The sequence below is a fragment of the Heterocephalus glaber genome, unplaced genomic scaffold (assembly GCF_053883595.1).
Source record: "Heterocephalus glaber isolate CG9 unplaced genomic scaffold, H.glaber_assembly_v1.0 deba00001509, whole genome shotgun sequence".
Classification (NCBI taxonomy): domain Eukaryota; kingdom Metazoa; phylum Chordata; class Mammalia; order Rodentia; family Bathyergidae; genus Heterocephalus; species Heterocephalus glaber.
In genome coordinates, this window is record NW_028258325.1 from 45,280,973 (window position 1) to 45,294,800 (window position 13,828).

General features: G+C 34.3%; 1 protein-coding gene across 10 annotated transcripts in view; it reads right to left on the minus strand.

The window, feature by feature from the left end:
• Clock (clock circadian regulator) overlaps positions 1 to 13,828 on the minus strand; it is a 119,865-nt gene that overhangs the window by 19,291 nt on the left and 86,746 nt on the right. For all 10 annotated transcript variants that reach the window (XM_021262328.2, XM_013073953.3, XM_004849703.3 and 7 more), the window contains 9 exons: positions 11,938 to 12,051; positions 11,685 to 11,803; positions 9,039 to 9,121; positions 8,726 to 8,832; positions 7,645 to 7,792; positions 7,021 to 7,096; positions 2,367 to 2,508; positions 1,199 to 1,299; positions 604 to 693 (listed from right to left, as the gene is read on the minus strand). In XM_021262328.2, coding sequence (XP_021117987.1) covers positions 604 to 693; positions 1,199 to 1,299; positions 2,367 to 2,508; positions 7,021 to 7,096; positions 7,645 to 7,792; positions 8,726 to 8,832; positions 9,039 to 9,121; positions 11,685 to 11,803; positions 11,938 to 12,051 — 980 coding nt within the window. The remainder of the gene's footprint in view (positions 1 to 603; positions 694 to 1,198; positions 1,300 to 2,366; positions 2,509 to 7,020; positions 7,097 to 7,644; positions 7,793 to 8,725; positions 8,833 to 9,038; positions 9,122 to 11,684; positions 11,804 to 11,937; positions 12,052 to 13,828) is intronic.

Here is a 13,828-nt window from a genome sequence, read left to right on the forward strand (position 1 = left end):
TATATAATACAGTATCATGGTCATCTGTTGTTTCCTCATTGTCTTTTTTTGGGGGGAGGGGTACCAGGATCAAACTCAGTATCTTGTGCTTGCGAGGCAGGTGGCAGCACCGCTGAGCTAAATCCCTGGCCCCTCATTGCCTTTTAATATGGTTACTAAAAATATTGTCAACATTTGTCATATATGAATGAATGAACTAATAAATGAATAAAGTTAACTCTTCTGATATCCATAGAAAGAATAAAATGAACTGGTATATTTCATCTTTAATATCTTCATGTCTTTTTTCTTTAAAAGACAGGGATTTGTTATGGTAACTTTAAGCAGGATGCTTTTTTGTTGTACCAAACTGTCAGGCATCCCAAAGGACACTTAACTTCTCTGGTCCACATCCACAAAGGGTTAGTGGTACCTCATAACCACTGCCACAAACAAAAATATCCCTAGATACTCCAAATGTCCCTACTTAAAATCCACTACATCTATAACTATACACATATAAAAACTATATATAACTATATGTATATAACTATGTAATCACTTTAGCTGAAAAGCAATTTATCATTCGTAAGTACTCAACTAAAACAAACAAACAAAAAATACCTGAGACATGCCTTGTGGAATTGGTAAATTTGCAGCTTGAGACATCACTGGCTGTGTTAAAGAAGGACCAACAGACTGGGAATTTATGGACTAGAAGCAAAATAAATAACTGAAATTACTGAAGTAATGTTTATTCTCATACTTCCACCAGAAACAGCGACATGATATGTTTATCACAAACTCAGAATTTGCTTCATACTTCTGTTAGCTGAGTACAGCTGTCTCCCTCTTGACACTGAAAGAATCTGTTCCTTATCTACGTTTTATCTTCCAGTGTATCTATCACAGAACCGTGCATGAGCTCTAAGTAAAAGTTGGCTGGACTTAACAAAAGACAAATGGTATTTGAACTTAAGATATAAAACAGCTCTCAGTTATCAGCTTTTCATACAGAAAATCTAAAACATTTTACCTGAAAAATAGTAAAAATGTATGACAACCACTTCACAAATTAACAGACAGACCTTGAAGAAGTGTCATATCAACTATTTGGATCTTTACAGAAAGCAATAATTAATCAATGAACTTAAGATTTAGATAATTTTTCCTTTTCAGTAAATCTTTTCTTCCAAAGAATATTAATTAAATAGCTTACTTGACTACTAAATGATGATCTCCTTTGTGCCATCTTTTCATGAGTTGGTAAATGCTGTCTGGGAGGAGTGCTAGTATCCGTTGGGATCTTTGTTGGTGTTGCTGAAGTTAGCCAAAGAAAAACAGAATAGCATTAATAATCATAAATACAGTTTTCAAACATTGCTCTCAAAATGTACTGCAGTGAATAAAAATGGTCTTTGAGTTAGTTTTACAAAATAAAAGTAAAATGAATGACTATAAGATTAATTTTAATTCTTTTTTTAAAAACAAAGAAAATATTTGACATAGACTTAATATAAATACAGTAACTATAGTCCTTCCCTCAATATGTATAGTGGATTGGTTCCAGGACCACCTGTGAATACCAAAATCCTAGGATGCGCCAGTCCCTTATATAAAATGGCACAGTATTTTCATTTAACTTGTGTACATTCTCCTGCATACTTCAAATCACCTCTAGATTCTTAAATAATTCCCAAGACAATGTAAATAAATGTGGTACTGTGTTGTTTAAAGGGACAATGACAAGAAAAATAGCCTGTACTTCTTTAGTAGAGATGTTATATTTTTGGAACATTTTCTATCTATGGTTAGTTAACTCTACTGATGTGGACCCATACATTCATAATCAAACTCAGGACCTTGCACTTGCGAGGCAGGCGTGGTGCCACTGAGCTACATCTCCAGTCCAGGCTAATTGTAATTTAGTGACTTATGTAAGTCTTCATAAAAATCAGACCCTAAAAAACTTTCATAAAGCAGAGCCGGGGATTTAGCTCAGTGGCACCACGCTTGCCTGGCAAGCACAGGATCTGGTGTTTGATTCCTGATACCAAAAAACAAAACAACAATAACAAAAACCTTTCGTAAAGCAAACTATAGAACACTGGCTCTACAGTGAAAAAGAATTTTTCTTTCTTTTTGAGGAATGGTTAAAAATAACATTACCACCTAAATGTTATATAGATCATTCGATAATAATTCTTTGTTAAAGGTAAACAATGTGCCTCTTAGTGGAAAGGTAGATAGATATACTTAAAAATTGTAAAAAATTTTAACTTTAAAGAAGTATTTTGCCAAAAATTCTGATATCATTTAACATAAAACATAAATAATTCAGAAATACTCTCTTTTACAGAAGTCTGCCTCCAAGCCAACATACTCACAGGAAGGGTCTGAGACTGCTGTGTGAGATGATTTTCTTGAACTCCGGGAGGAGGCAGAAGGGGTTGGGCTGTGATCAAACCTTTCCAATGCTTCTTTGAGACTGACCGTGTTTATTCGATTATCAGACCCAGAATCTTGGCTCTACGAGACAGAGAAAAATGTCTTCTTGTAGTTCAATTCAGCACTCTCAAATTAGTAGTATTTCTTGCTAACCAAAAGATATAATAAAAAATTTAAAAATTCTATTTTTACCTATAACAAGGCAAAAGTATAGGTAAAGAAATGAAAATTTATTTTTGATAGTGCAAAAATTTTGGCTTCACTATTTTAAAAAAACAGTAGAAAGACTGAAATTAGAGACTATCTTACACCATATAAAATATTAAATCAACATAGATCAAAGAACTACCTATCAACAACTATAAAACTCCTGAAGAAAACATCAGGCAAAGGTTTCATGACATTAAATTTACCAATAAACTGGCTTCATCAAAATTTAAATTTGTGCATCAAATAACACTATCAAAAGGTTAAAAATCCCAGAGTAGGAGGAAATATTTGTAAATCATACTTGTCTAATAAGGATTTAATATCTAGAATGTATAAAGAAGTCCTATAATTGAACAAGGAAAAACCACCTAATTTAAAAATGGGTAAAGTATAAAATAAACATTTCTCCAAAGAAGATCTGCAAATGACCACTGAGCACATGAAAAGATGTTCAACCTCACCAGTAAGGAAAATGCAAGTTGTAACAACAATGAGATATGACCTCACATCCATTAGAATGGCTATTACCTAAAAAAAATAAAAAATAGAAAATAACTAGTATTGTCAAGGTTGTGAAGAAACTAGAACTTTTGTGTCTTGAGGGTAAAAAGAGCACAGTGACTATGGAAAACAGTATGGCAGTCCCCCCCCCCGCAAATTAAACAAAGTATTATGATATGTGAGTACATACCCAAAAGAAAAGAAAGCTGGAACTCAAACAGCTATTTTTGTACATAATTGTTCATCGTCGCATTCCTCACAATGACCAAAGGGTGAAAATGACCCAAGAATCCATTGATGGGTGAACAAATAAGCAAAATGTGGATATACATAGAATGGAATATTATCTACTTTTAAAAAAGGAGAATTCTGAGACATGCACATGATGAACCAAGAGGACATTATGGTGAGTGAAATGAGTATGTTATGAAAGGAGAAATACTGTATAATTCCACTTTTATGAGGTACATAGACTAGTCAAATTAAAAAACATGAAGTAAAGTGGTGGTTGCCAAGGGCTGAAGGAGGGAGGAATGGGGAATTGTTTAATATGTATGGAGTTACATTTTGGGAAGATTAAAAAGTTTTGGGCATGGGCAGTGGTGATAGGTATACGATGGTGGAATGTACTTAATGACAATGAACTGTACCACCTTTTTAAGTATATGTTTGCAGTATATAATGATTATATTTCTGTGTGGAATTGGTATATATACATAAACATCTGAATTCTTTTTATCTCCCCTTCCTACTGTACCCCTGAAATGGAATTTTGTTATGTGTATTTTTACCACTTAAAAAGGAAAGTCTAAACGAAAAACAGAATAAAGATGACACTTTAGTTTATACAAAGTACTGTAAGCATCTTTAGAAGTCAGCATTTGACTACTCAAAAATCATCTTCACGGGCTGGGGATTTAGCTCAGTGGTTCCACCGCCTGCCTTGCAAGCGCAAGGTCCTGAGTTCAATCCCCAGTACCAAAAAAAAAAAAAGATCTTTTTCACTCCATTTCTGATCTTTCTCTATGATTTTAATATCTATGGACAAATCATTCAATACCTGATTTTGGCCTCTCAGCTAAGAACTCACATCCAATAATCTTCCTAACTCTATTTCAATCTCTGCCTTGTCACCAGCAAACACTATAGCACTTCTAACAGTAAAAGTTAAAACGCCATGTTAAACCACACTTTCCTCTATTTCTAGCTCATTTGTTTAAGGATACCACTGAAAAAAATTGCAGCCACACTAAAATGATCACCAGCCTCAGATGGACACTCAATACTAGGTACCAGCACTGTTAAATGTTTTTGGTGGAATCACTGTCTTACTCAATCATCCCATGCCTTTTCTACTGTTCTTAAACCTGTCCTCTCTCAACTGTGCTATAAAAAACCCCCCAAAAGCAAAGAAGTAATGTTACTCATTGCTTTATCTTCTCTACCCTAATTGTTATTCAGGTCTTCACACCCTCCATTTTATCTCATTGCTTCCCAGCCTCTGAAACCTTTGCCTGCCTTCAGTGCCCCTCACTAAAGTGCTCAATCTTGACTGTAAACACTCCTTCAATGCCTTACTCTAATTAAAACCCAGATCCCACCGAAAGACACCACTTTGCTTCTATGTCTCATCAGTGGTGGCTGTTTTCTCTCTCACAGCTTTTAGACTACATTATCTTTACAACCAGAGGAGATGTCCTCCTACTGATGTTTTCAGATCACTTTACTTTTCTCCTTTTCCCAAACTCACAGGTCTAAAGCTCATATTACCATATTATGTAACTCACTAACTCTGACCTTGTGGTCACTTTCCAGCAAGTACCTTAATAAATTTTAGCTGGCAGCTCAGTATTTCTCATTAATTAATAATCCTAAGGTTATCTATAGTCACATATTCAATACCATGACTTTTCTCTTCCCCGATGGGCTCTCCTCCAAAGATCTTGACTCCCACCAGTCCTCAGACACTAATTCTTAATCATATCCTTGAGCTGTTATTAGTAAGAATAAAATTTCAAATTCAAATATATGACTATAATTCCCTACAACATTCACTTTCCTACACAACTATTTAACATGGTTCTTAAACCTTCTTAAGACATTCTTCTTAAACCTTCAGCAACTTTTCTTACCTGACACTTAGCTGGTAACTCTGGTTCTTATTTCACTCAGTATTGCTATAAGCTCCCACTACTCTACATACTTACTTACCAGCTGGATTAACTAGCACTGAAATTTTGCCAAGAGAAGGGAGAGAGGACCCAGGGAGTTGAAGATATATACATGGTTACAATAATGAAACATAGATTTATGCTGGATCAAGAGGGGAAAAAAGACAAAGTTAGAGTGTGATTGTGAAAATGTGATATTTTCATTACCTTTCCTCAGGTTGCTGCAAATTATGGACCAGCCAAATCTTTCTGTAATGCTGTTTCAGAGAGTCAATCTTTTAGGCTTTGTGGGCCATACAGTCACTGTCACAACTATTCAATGTGGCTGTTGCAGCATAAATGCAGCTTACAGGCAATATGTGAACAGTTGAGTGTGGCTATGTTATTTATGAACATTGGAATTTAAACATGATATACCTCTCATCTGTCATAAAACATTATTCTTTTGATTTGATACAAAAAAACATTGTAGATTGGCCAAGGAATTTAGCTCAGTGGTTCCGCCGCCTGCCTCCTAAGCACAAGGAACCGAGTTTGATCCCCAGTACCAAAAAAAAAAAAAAAAAAAAATTGTAGATTGTGGGTATCACAAAGCCAGTGAGAGGAGATTCAACCTCCTGTGGCTAAATAATTTGTCCCCATAGCTAAGCCCAATCTTTCCACTTATGTACTAGATCCCATCTTCTCTCACCTAGTCCAGCACACTGCTCTAACATGTCTACACTTGATCTTAGCCAAAAAGTCAAGAAGCAATTGCTGTAACAATTGTACTTCTTATCTCTCCCATCATCATTTTTTCTTTCTCCATCAGATCATTCTTATTAGTATAAAAACATGCTATTATTTAACTCATTTTAAAAAACAAAAACAAATGCCTGTTTTACTGGCATTTTCTCTCTCTGAATTTTCTTGCATGCTTTCTCTGCTGGAAGGAGTAACCTACAAAGAAAGGGAGGAGGGTGGCCTCTGGCTGTCAAGGAATCAATGCCCTCAGTCCAACTGCCCATGATGAACAAAAGCGACCCAACAAAAACAAACAAACAAAAACAAAAAACAAAAAAAGAAGAAATTGAGCCAACAATCACTGAGGGAGGTGGAAATAAATTCTGCCCCAGATGAACACTGAGATGACTGGTGCCCCCAATGACACCTTCCCTGTAGCCACATTATGGATCCTGCAGCGGAGGGTCCAGCTAAACTGTGCCTGGATTTCTAACCCACACAGACTATGAGACAATAAATGTGTGCTTTTTTATATCACTGTTTTGGAGTAATATAATAAAAAGGATATAATAAAAAAGGAACCAGAGTTCAAATTCCTACTATAATTTCCCAGTATGTGTCTTTAGGAGAGGTCACTTTCAATATTTTCAAAGTAGGGACATTCCCTAACAGGGAGTAAATCATATTTCATAATTCACATAAAGAACCTAGCCAGCGCCTAGCATATCAAAGACTAGTAAAAATGGTACTTGTTAATCTGAGATCACATATATTGCTCACCTAATTATTGCTAATTGTCAGGGTTTTCAATTCTTTCTCAGAAGCAAATAAGAATTTAAATATTAAATTAAAATTAAAAACAATAAAGTATAATCATATCCCTGTCACAACTGAGGAAATGAAATATTTAAAAAATAATTACTCTATCGATTGTGTTTTACTGGGAATAAATTAAATAAACTTTTTAAAAACAGACTAAGAAACATACTTTGTCAGCAGCTGTCTCAGGAAGAGACTCTTCAATACCAAGTTCTCGTCGTCTTTCAGCCCTTACTTCTGCGTAACTACAAATGGAAAGAATCAAATTTTAGTGTTGGGCATTTATTTTAAAATTCTGAGGAGCTGCAAGCATTCAGTGTTTGTTATGTGTCTCACTTGTTCGTCACAAATTCTAGACTATTTTCTATGTGTTACACAAACCTAAAATATCTCTATCTTAATTCAGTTTGCATTTTTCTAGGTAACTCAAAGTTTTGTATGCTACTATAAATATTCCCCAACTATACAACAGGTAAATTAAGAAGAAATAGATTAAGGAAGAGTATGTTCATCTACTCCAGTTTTTCCTCTGCATGACTGAGTTTGGTATATAAAAGACAGTACAACTTCTGGTGTAAAACAAAACTTATGTCAAGTATTATACATCTACCTACTACTATATTATATTTATATAATGCCGTAAGTAAATTTAATAATACGCTGAAAGATATATTAAAAACTGGAAAAAAGATCACTTTGTAATTTATCAACAGGTCATGAATAAAAATTACAATGTCAAAATCATTATACAGGGTGTTAGTGAACTTCAGAAATTCTCTAAAAGAATTATTACCTTACTACAGTGTGTGTACAAACAATAAACTCCGGCCTTGAATTCCACTGATGATAAGTGATATAATAATGAGTTTGAAGCCAAATCCACTGTTGCCCTTTGGTCAGGAACCTGTAATAACATGATTTACCTTTCCCGTATTGCATTACTAAAAAGAAAAGAAAAATTTTTTTTTCTTTGTCAATATTCAGTTATGAAAAATTTGTCTTTTAACCAAAACTAATCATTTACATTTAAATCTATAATACAACATTTATTCTGGCATTTCAAAAACATATATCAATTGTAAGAAAATGCTATTCTTTAGACCTAGCTTAAGATCTCAAGCAATTATCAGATCTTCCACAATATCCAACTTTTTTCCCCAGTACTGGGGATTGAACCCAGGGCCTTTGCACTAGGCTAGATTCTCAACCCTTTAAAAATTTTGTTTTAAATTCTGAGACAAGGTCTTGCTAGGCTGCTTAGTTGCTGAGGCTGGGCTTGCACTTGTAATCCTCCTGCCTCAGCCTCCCAAGGTGCTGGGATTATAGACATGTGCCACTGTACTTGGTTTACACAGGAGTCAACTTTATAGCCAGTTACTGTTGACTTCACACTTTTCATACACAATACACCTCCAAATATACAAAGATTCACACTGCTGACTACCTCCTCCCTAGATGTACTGATGATAACAGCAGTAATAATATCTGAGATTTTTTTCCCCATACATACTGTCAGGTATACTTTTGAGGCATTTAATTTTAAATTAACTAACAAAAATCAGAATAACTTCACTGAAGTAACTGTTAAGTGTAGTATTTCACAAAGCACTACGTAGTTCTTAAATTCTAAAGTCTTTTTTAAACAGATGTTAAGGAAAAAATGAGTTCTGTGGTTAATATGGGAAATTTTTCATTTTTAAAATATACTGGAATATTTTGAGATATATATAATTTAAATTAAACTTGTTCCTATTTTACATATTTATAAAAATGGTTATACATCTTTATTTTACCACCTGTCATTAGCAGGACAAGATTTTTGTTTATATGATTTTGAAAAGATACTACCACCAGAAATATTAAAATCTACTTACAGTGCTCATGACATTTTGCCAGATTTTCTAGGTCATCCACATGATAGTAATCATAGCCTGATGTTCCCAGAACTTCAAATGGCAAATATCCTATTATTGGTGGTGCCCTGAATTACATAATAAAACAATCAAGACTGTAACTTTCCTGCAGGAAACATTCCAACTATAAACCAATTTTAGTGGGCTTTATTTTTTGAAAAATGGATAATAGATTTGAAAGTTCTAATTAGAAAAAAAAGGTTATCCTTAAATCCTATTAGTTTCAAGAATCATATGATAATTACCATTTCATGAAATTTAAAAATGAAGTTACCTGTGATCTAGAAATAGAAACTTCCATTCTAAACTATGTCTAGATGTAAATTCTTCATTGGGTTCTTCAACAGTACACATTTCCTGAAAGTAAATTAACAATTAAAATTTAAAGATATTTCCCTGTCCTTAGAAGACCCCTAATACTGTTAAGATTTAAAAGTCATTATTAGGGCCAACCTCAGCACTCTGGGAGGCTGAGGCAGGAAGATTGCAAGTGCAAGCCTAGCCTGGGCAACTTAGTGAGACACTGTCCCAAAATTAAAACATTAAAAAAGGGGCTGGGGATGGAGCTTAGTGCAAAGTCCCTGTGTTCAATCCTCAGTATGGGGGTGGGATGGGGATCATATTAAAATAGGTAACTTTTACTTTAACACGTTTTTAACACATTTGGATTTCTTAGTACTAAAAAATATGATGGGCTAGGGATATTATAGCTGAGCACTGCAGCATCATCCTAGCATAAACTAAGCCCTCTGTTCTATCACCAACCCCCGTACACAAAATAAATTAAAAATAAAAATTTTAAATGTGGCAATAACTGAAATGCAGGCTTCACAGTGAGTACTTCTCATTTTACACATTTCTTAAATATAACTATATGATTTTGCTATTTAAAAATCCAAGGTACTCTTCACGGAGAAGAAAACAGAAATTTCATGTCTGGAATTTGCTTCCTTTTTTCCTTTTAATTTATTTAGTAACACATGTCTGCAATACATAATGGTTGCTTTCAATGCAGGTATTTGATACATGTACATGACATATCTTAATTCTTTTTTTTATATTGACCCTCCATTCATCTTCTGGCCTTTTATCTATCTTTATAGGTACCTTTATTTTGTTCTTAATTTGTACTTTCAGAGAAACCACATGGTATTTAAGTTTCTGTGTTTGATTTATTTCCCTTAACACATTTTCAAGGACCATCCATTTTCCTACTAAAGGTTCAAATTCATTCTTCTTTATAGCAGAGTAGTATTCCATTGTGGGTAATTACCACATTTTCTGTATCCATTTGTCTGTTAATGAACATATAAGCTGCTTCTAAGACTTGGCTATTGTGAATTGGGCAGCTATAAACACAGGTATGCATGTATCCCTGTAATATTATGTCTAACTCTTTCAGGAAGATACTAAGAGAAAAGCTGGGTAGAAAGGAATTTCTATTTTTAGTTTTCTAAGGAATCTAGATACTGATTTCCATAATAGTTGTACTAGTTTATATTTCTACCAACAATGTAGGCGGGTTCCTTTTTCACTACAGCCTCACCAACACTTTTATTTGATTTCTTGATGATTGCCATAAAATCAATCAAAGATCTACATATTAAAACAGAAACACTTAACTTCCTGCAAGATAAGGTAAGTAAAACTCCTAAAGTGGTAAGTGTATGTAAGTACTTTCTAAATAGGACCCTAGTTGCACAAGAAATTAACATCAAGCGTTAACAAATGGGATTATATCACATTTAAAAGCTTCTGCACAGCAAAGGAAACCACAACAGAGTAAAGAGACAATCTACAGAACAGGAAAAAAATTTTTCCAGCTACAGCTCAATATCTAGAATATAGTAAGAACTGAAAAAAATTAGACCTCCCCCAAATAAAAGACCCAATCTAAAAATGGACACATGAAATGAACAGATACTTCTGAGAAGAAATACAAATGGCCCAGAAATACATGAGAAAATGTTCAATATTGCTGGCCATTACTTTCCTAAACTTACTTCTCACTATCTCTACTCCCTCCACCTATGGGAACCTTACGTTCTGGTCAGACTAAACAATATATCATAATTCTGGTCTGTGTCCTTAAAAGACTATCTGCAGCACAATGTAACAGTGAAGAGCTGAGGTGTGAAGGAAAAAGAATCAAAGTCCCAGTTCCATCATTTAATAGATTAAACTTTTGGCAAGCAACATCTTAACTTCCCTAAGTCTTGGTTTCAAATATATTAAGTGGAGATCATAATAGCATCTAACTCATATAGTTGTTATAAAAATTAAAAAGGTTAATGCATGTTAAGTGTATAGCATGTCGTAAGTGCTCCAATGTTAGCCAGATATTATTTCCTAAAAACAAAACAAGTAGAACAAAACAATGCTTTAAGATTTTTTTAAATGCCAACTTGGTAATTCACCCTAAACCATGCTGTCTGCCAAATTTTAAATCTTAGCCTTTCCATCTACTGTTTAGTTTTTATTTTCCCACTTCCCTACTAATTATCTGCTTGTTGGGCCCAATAAAAAAAAACATTTAAATTTTGAAATTTAAGAAGTAAACTGCAAGCAGTAAAAGATACCTGTACATTTCAAATTACTTATTTTTAAAAACTTTTTTCCTTTAATGAAGATAGTGAATAATACACAAAAACGCATCCTAAAATTCTGCACAAAAGTAGGGCAATGGTTATATATAGCCACTGGTTAACTGCAAAGGATATTTAGTTATATTCAGCAAGTGCTCTCATAACTCATGGTTTCAAAAATACTACCTCATGCATATCTTAATGACTCACAGCCACTACTACTACAATGTCTGCAGGAGGTTTCAGTCATTCTGGAGACAACAAAAAAGTTACATAAAGACAATTCTCATAATATGAATAAAATCTCCTCTGAGCAGTTAAAATTAGAAACATACCTTGATGAACTGAGGTGTAGCTAACCTGACAGTAGCTACAAAACAAACTCTATCTTCATAAGAAGGCCTATGTGTGCGCTGTATGGTTCCTTCAAAACCATTATGTGCTGAAGTGGAAACTACAACAGTAAGGAAAGATGTATCATCAGTGATTCCAGTAAAACCTAGTTTTATTCATATTCAAACATCTATATAAAAGAGCTTAGAAAAACACCAAGTTACACCAAATTGTAACAGAAGCAGTTCGACTTACCGCTGTTTAAAGATTTGAAATTTCCTATAAATCTCACATATTCATAGGTAGATGGCTCCTTTGGGTCTATTGTTCCTCGAAGCATATGACAACAGAATTCCAATTGGTTTTTTGCTGAAAGGTGATAAAAAATCATTATGTCTGTGATATACCACATGAAATAAGATTATAAAAGTTGGATAAGTTCACAACTGTTTTCTCCAACAGATGTCTTCAATTAAAGGTATTTTACTTGGTCCATAAAAGTAGAGTATCTTTAGTCAATGACATCATTTTATTCAAGCAACTTATTGTTTCTCCATTTTAATCTACCCTTCCTTTTCTTTCTTCACAATAATCTCAGGAAAGAAAGGTATTCTTTCCCATTCTGAAGCTAACTCCCGCATCTCCACTGTGAACAGACTTTCCCATCTTCTCTAGCACCAGGGCCATGCCACTTCTCACTCACTCCTTTAGCACCTACAAATTCTCTTTTCTCAGGGCTAGAGATTTAGCTCAGTGGCACCGCACCTGCCTCGCAAGTGCAAGGTCCTGAGTTCGATCCCTGGTACCAAAAAAACCAAAAAAAAAAAAATCCTCTTTTTTGGATCCTTATTTTCTACAATTTTAAATTTTTTCAGGTTTTCCATCTCAAAGAATAATCATGCTGAACTTTTTAGTATCACAGATCTCTTTTCTGTACTCGTTTCTATGTATTCATTTCCCTTAATGTCATGTACTTTGGATTTCATCCTCACGCCTTTACCACAACAGCTACTCTACTGAGAGAACTAACATTTGCATTGACAACTTCAATAATTTTTCCGTACTGTTTCTAGCTCTTAATATTCATATTCCCTCATTTCCATAATCTGTACTTTCCTTCCTACCTTACTGACTATTCCTATCTCTTCTGCTAATCCATCTTCAAACTAGTGGCTTTCACAGAGGTTCTTTTATTTTGATCTTTCGCCATCCTTTTATAAATTGGTTAACTCCTATTAACGCTTATTAACTCCTATATCTTTCTCCCCAACTCTAACATTTTATATAAGACAAATTCTTATATCACTATTTGCTTTCAGGACATTTCCACTTGACTGTCCCATCAGTGATTTAAATTTAAAATATCTCAGTGCTTGCTTTGGCAGCACATGTACTAAATTTAAAGTATCTCAGAGTGAATTTATTCTCTTTCTTCCTAAGTCAGTTTCCCCCCTTTGCCTTATGTATGCTTATTTCTCAAGTTAGAAACCATGTCTCTCTATCCTCTCTTCATGTCAATTTGGCTTCTTCTGTTCCCATTACAAATCCCAACACTAATCTGGCACTAAGATGTGCTATTGATTTCACCAAGGAAACTCTCACAAATCATTTTTTCTAACCATTAAGTATCATCAACCCAGTATAGTACAATCACAAATGGCCTTGCTTCTAATTAACATTTACTCCTTATGCCTCTACATTTTTACCTCTGATTCATCCTTGCCTACTATTCTTCATCTAATACTTTTATTGCATTGCTTCTACACAAGGACTAGTAACTCCTTCATTCACTACCTCAAGCCCCTGTTCTTCTTTCACTGTCATAGTAGATGGTTTTATCATCAATTCAACAGGTTCAAAATCCAACTAACATCATTGTCCTCAAATCCTCCCAGACATGGTCACCACCATATCAAATTTTAGTTTATTTACTTAGCACCCTCACACTTTCCTCTCCAATTTACTTCTATTGTAACAACTGTACAATTTTCCCCTTTTGTCTCCAGTATGATCCTTATCAAAATTTTCTACCCTAGGCATTTTTTCCTCCCCACACTATAAAACCACTCAAATCTTCACTGGCTCTCCATGATGTAAAAAGTAAAAATCAAAACCCCATACGGTGAAATAGTAGCCCTTTGTAATT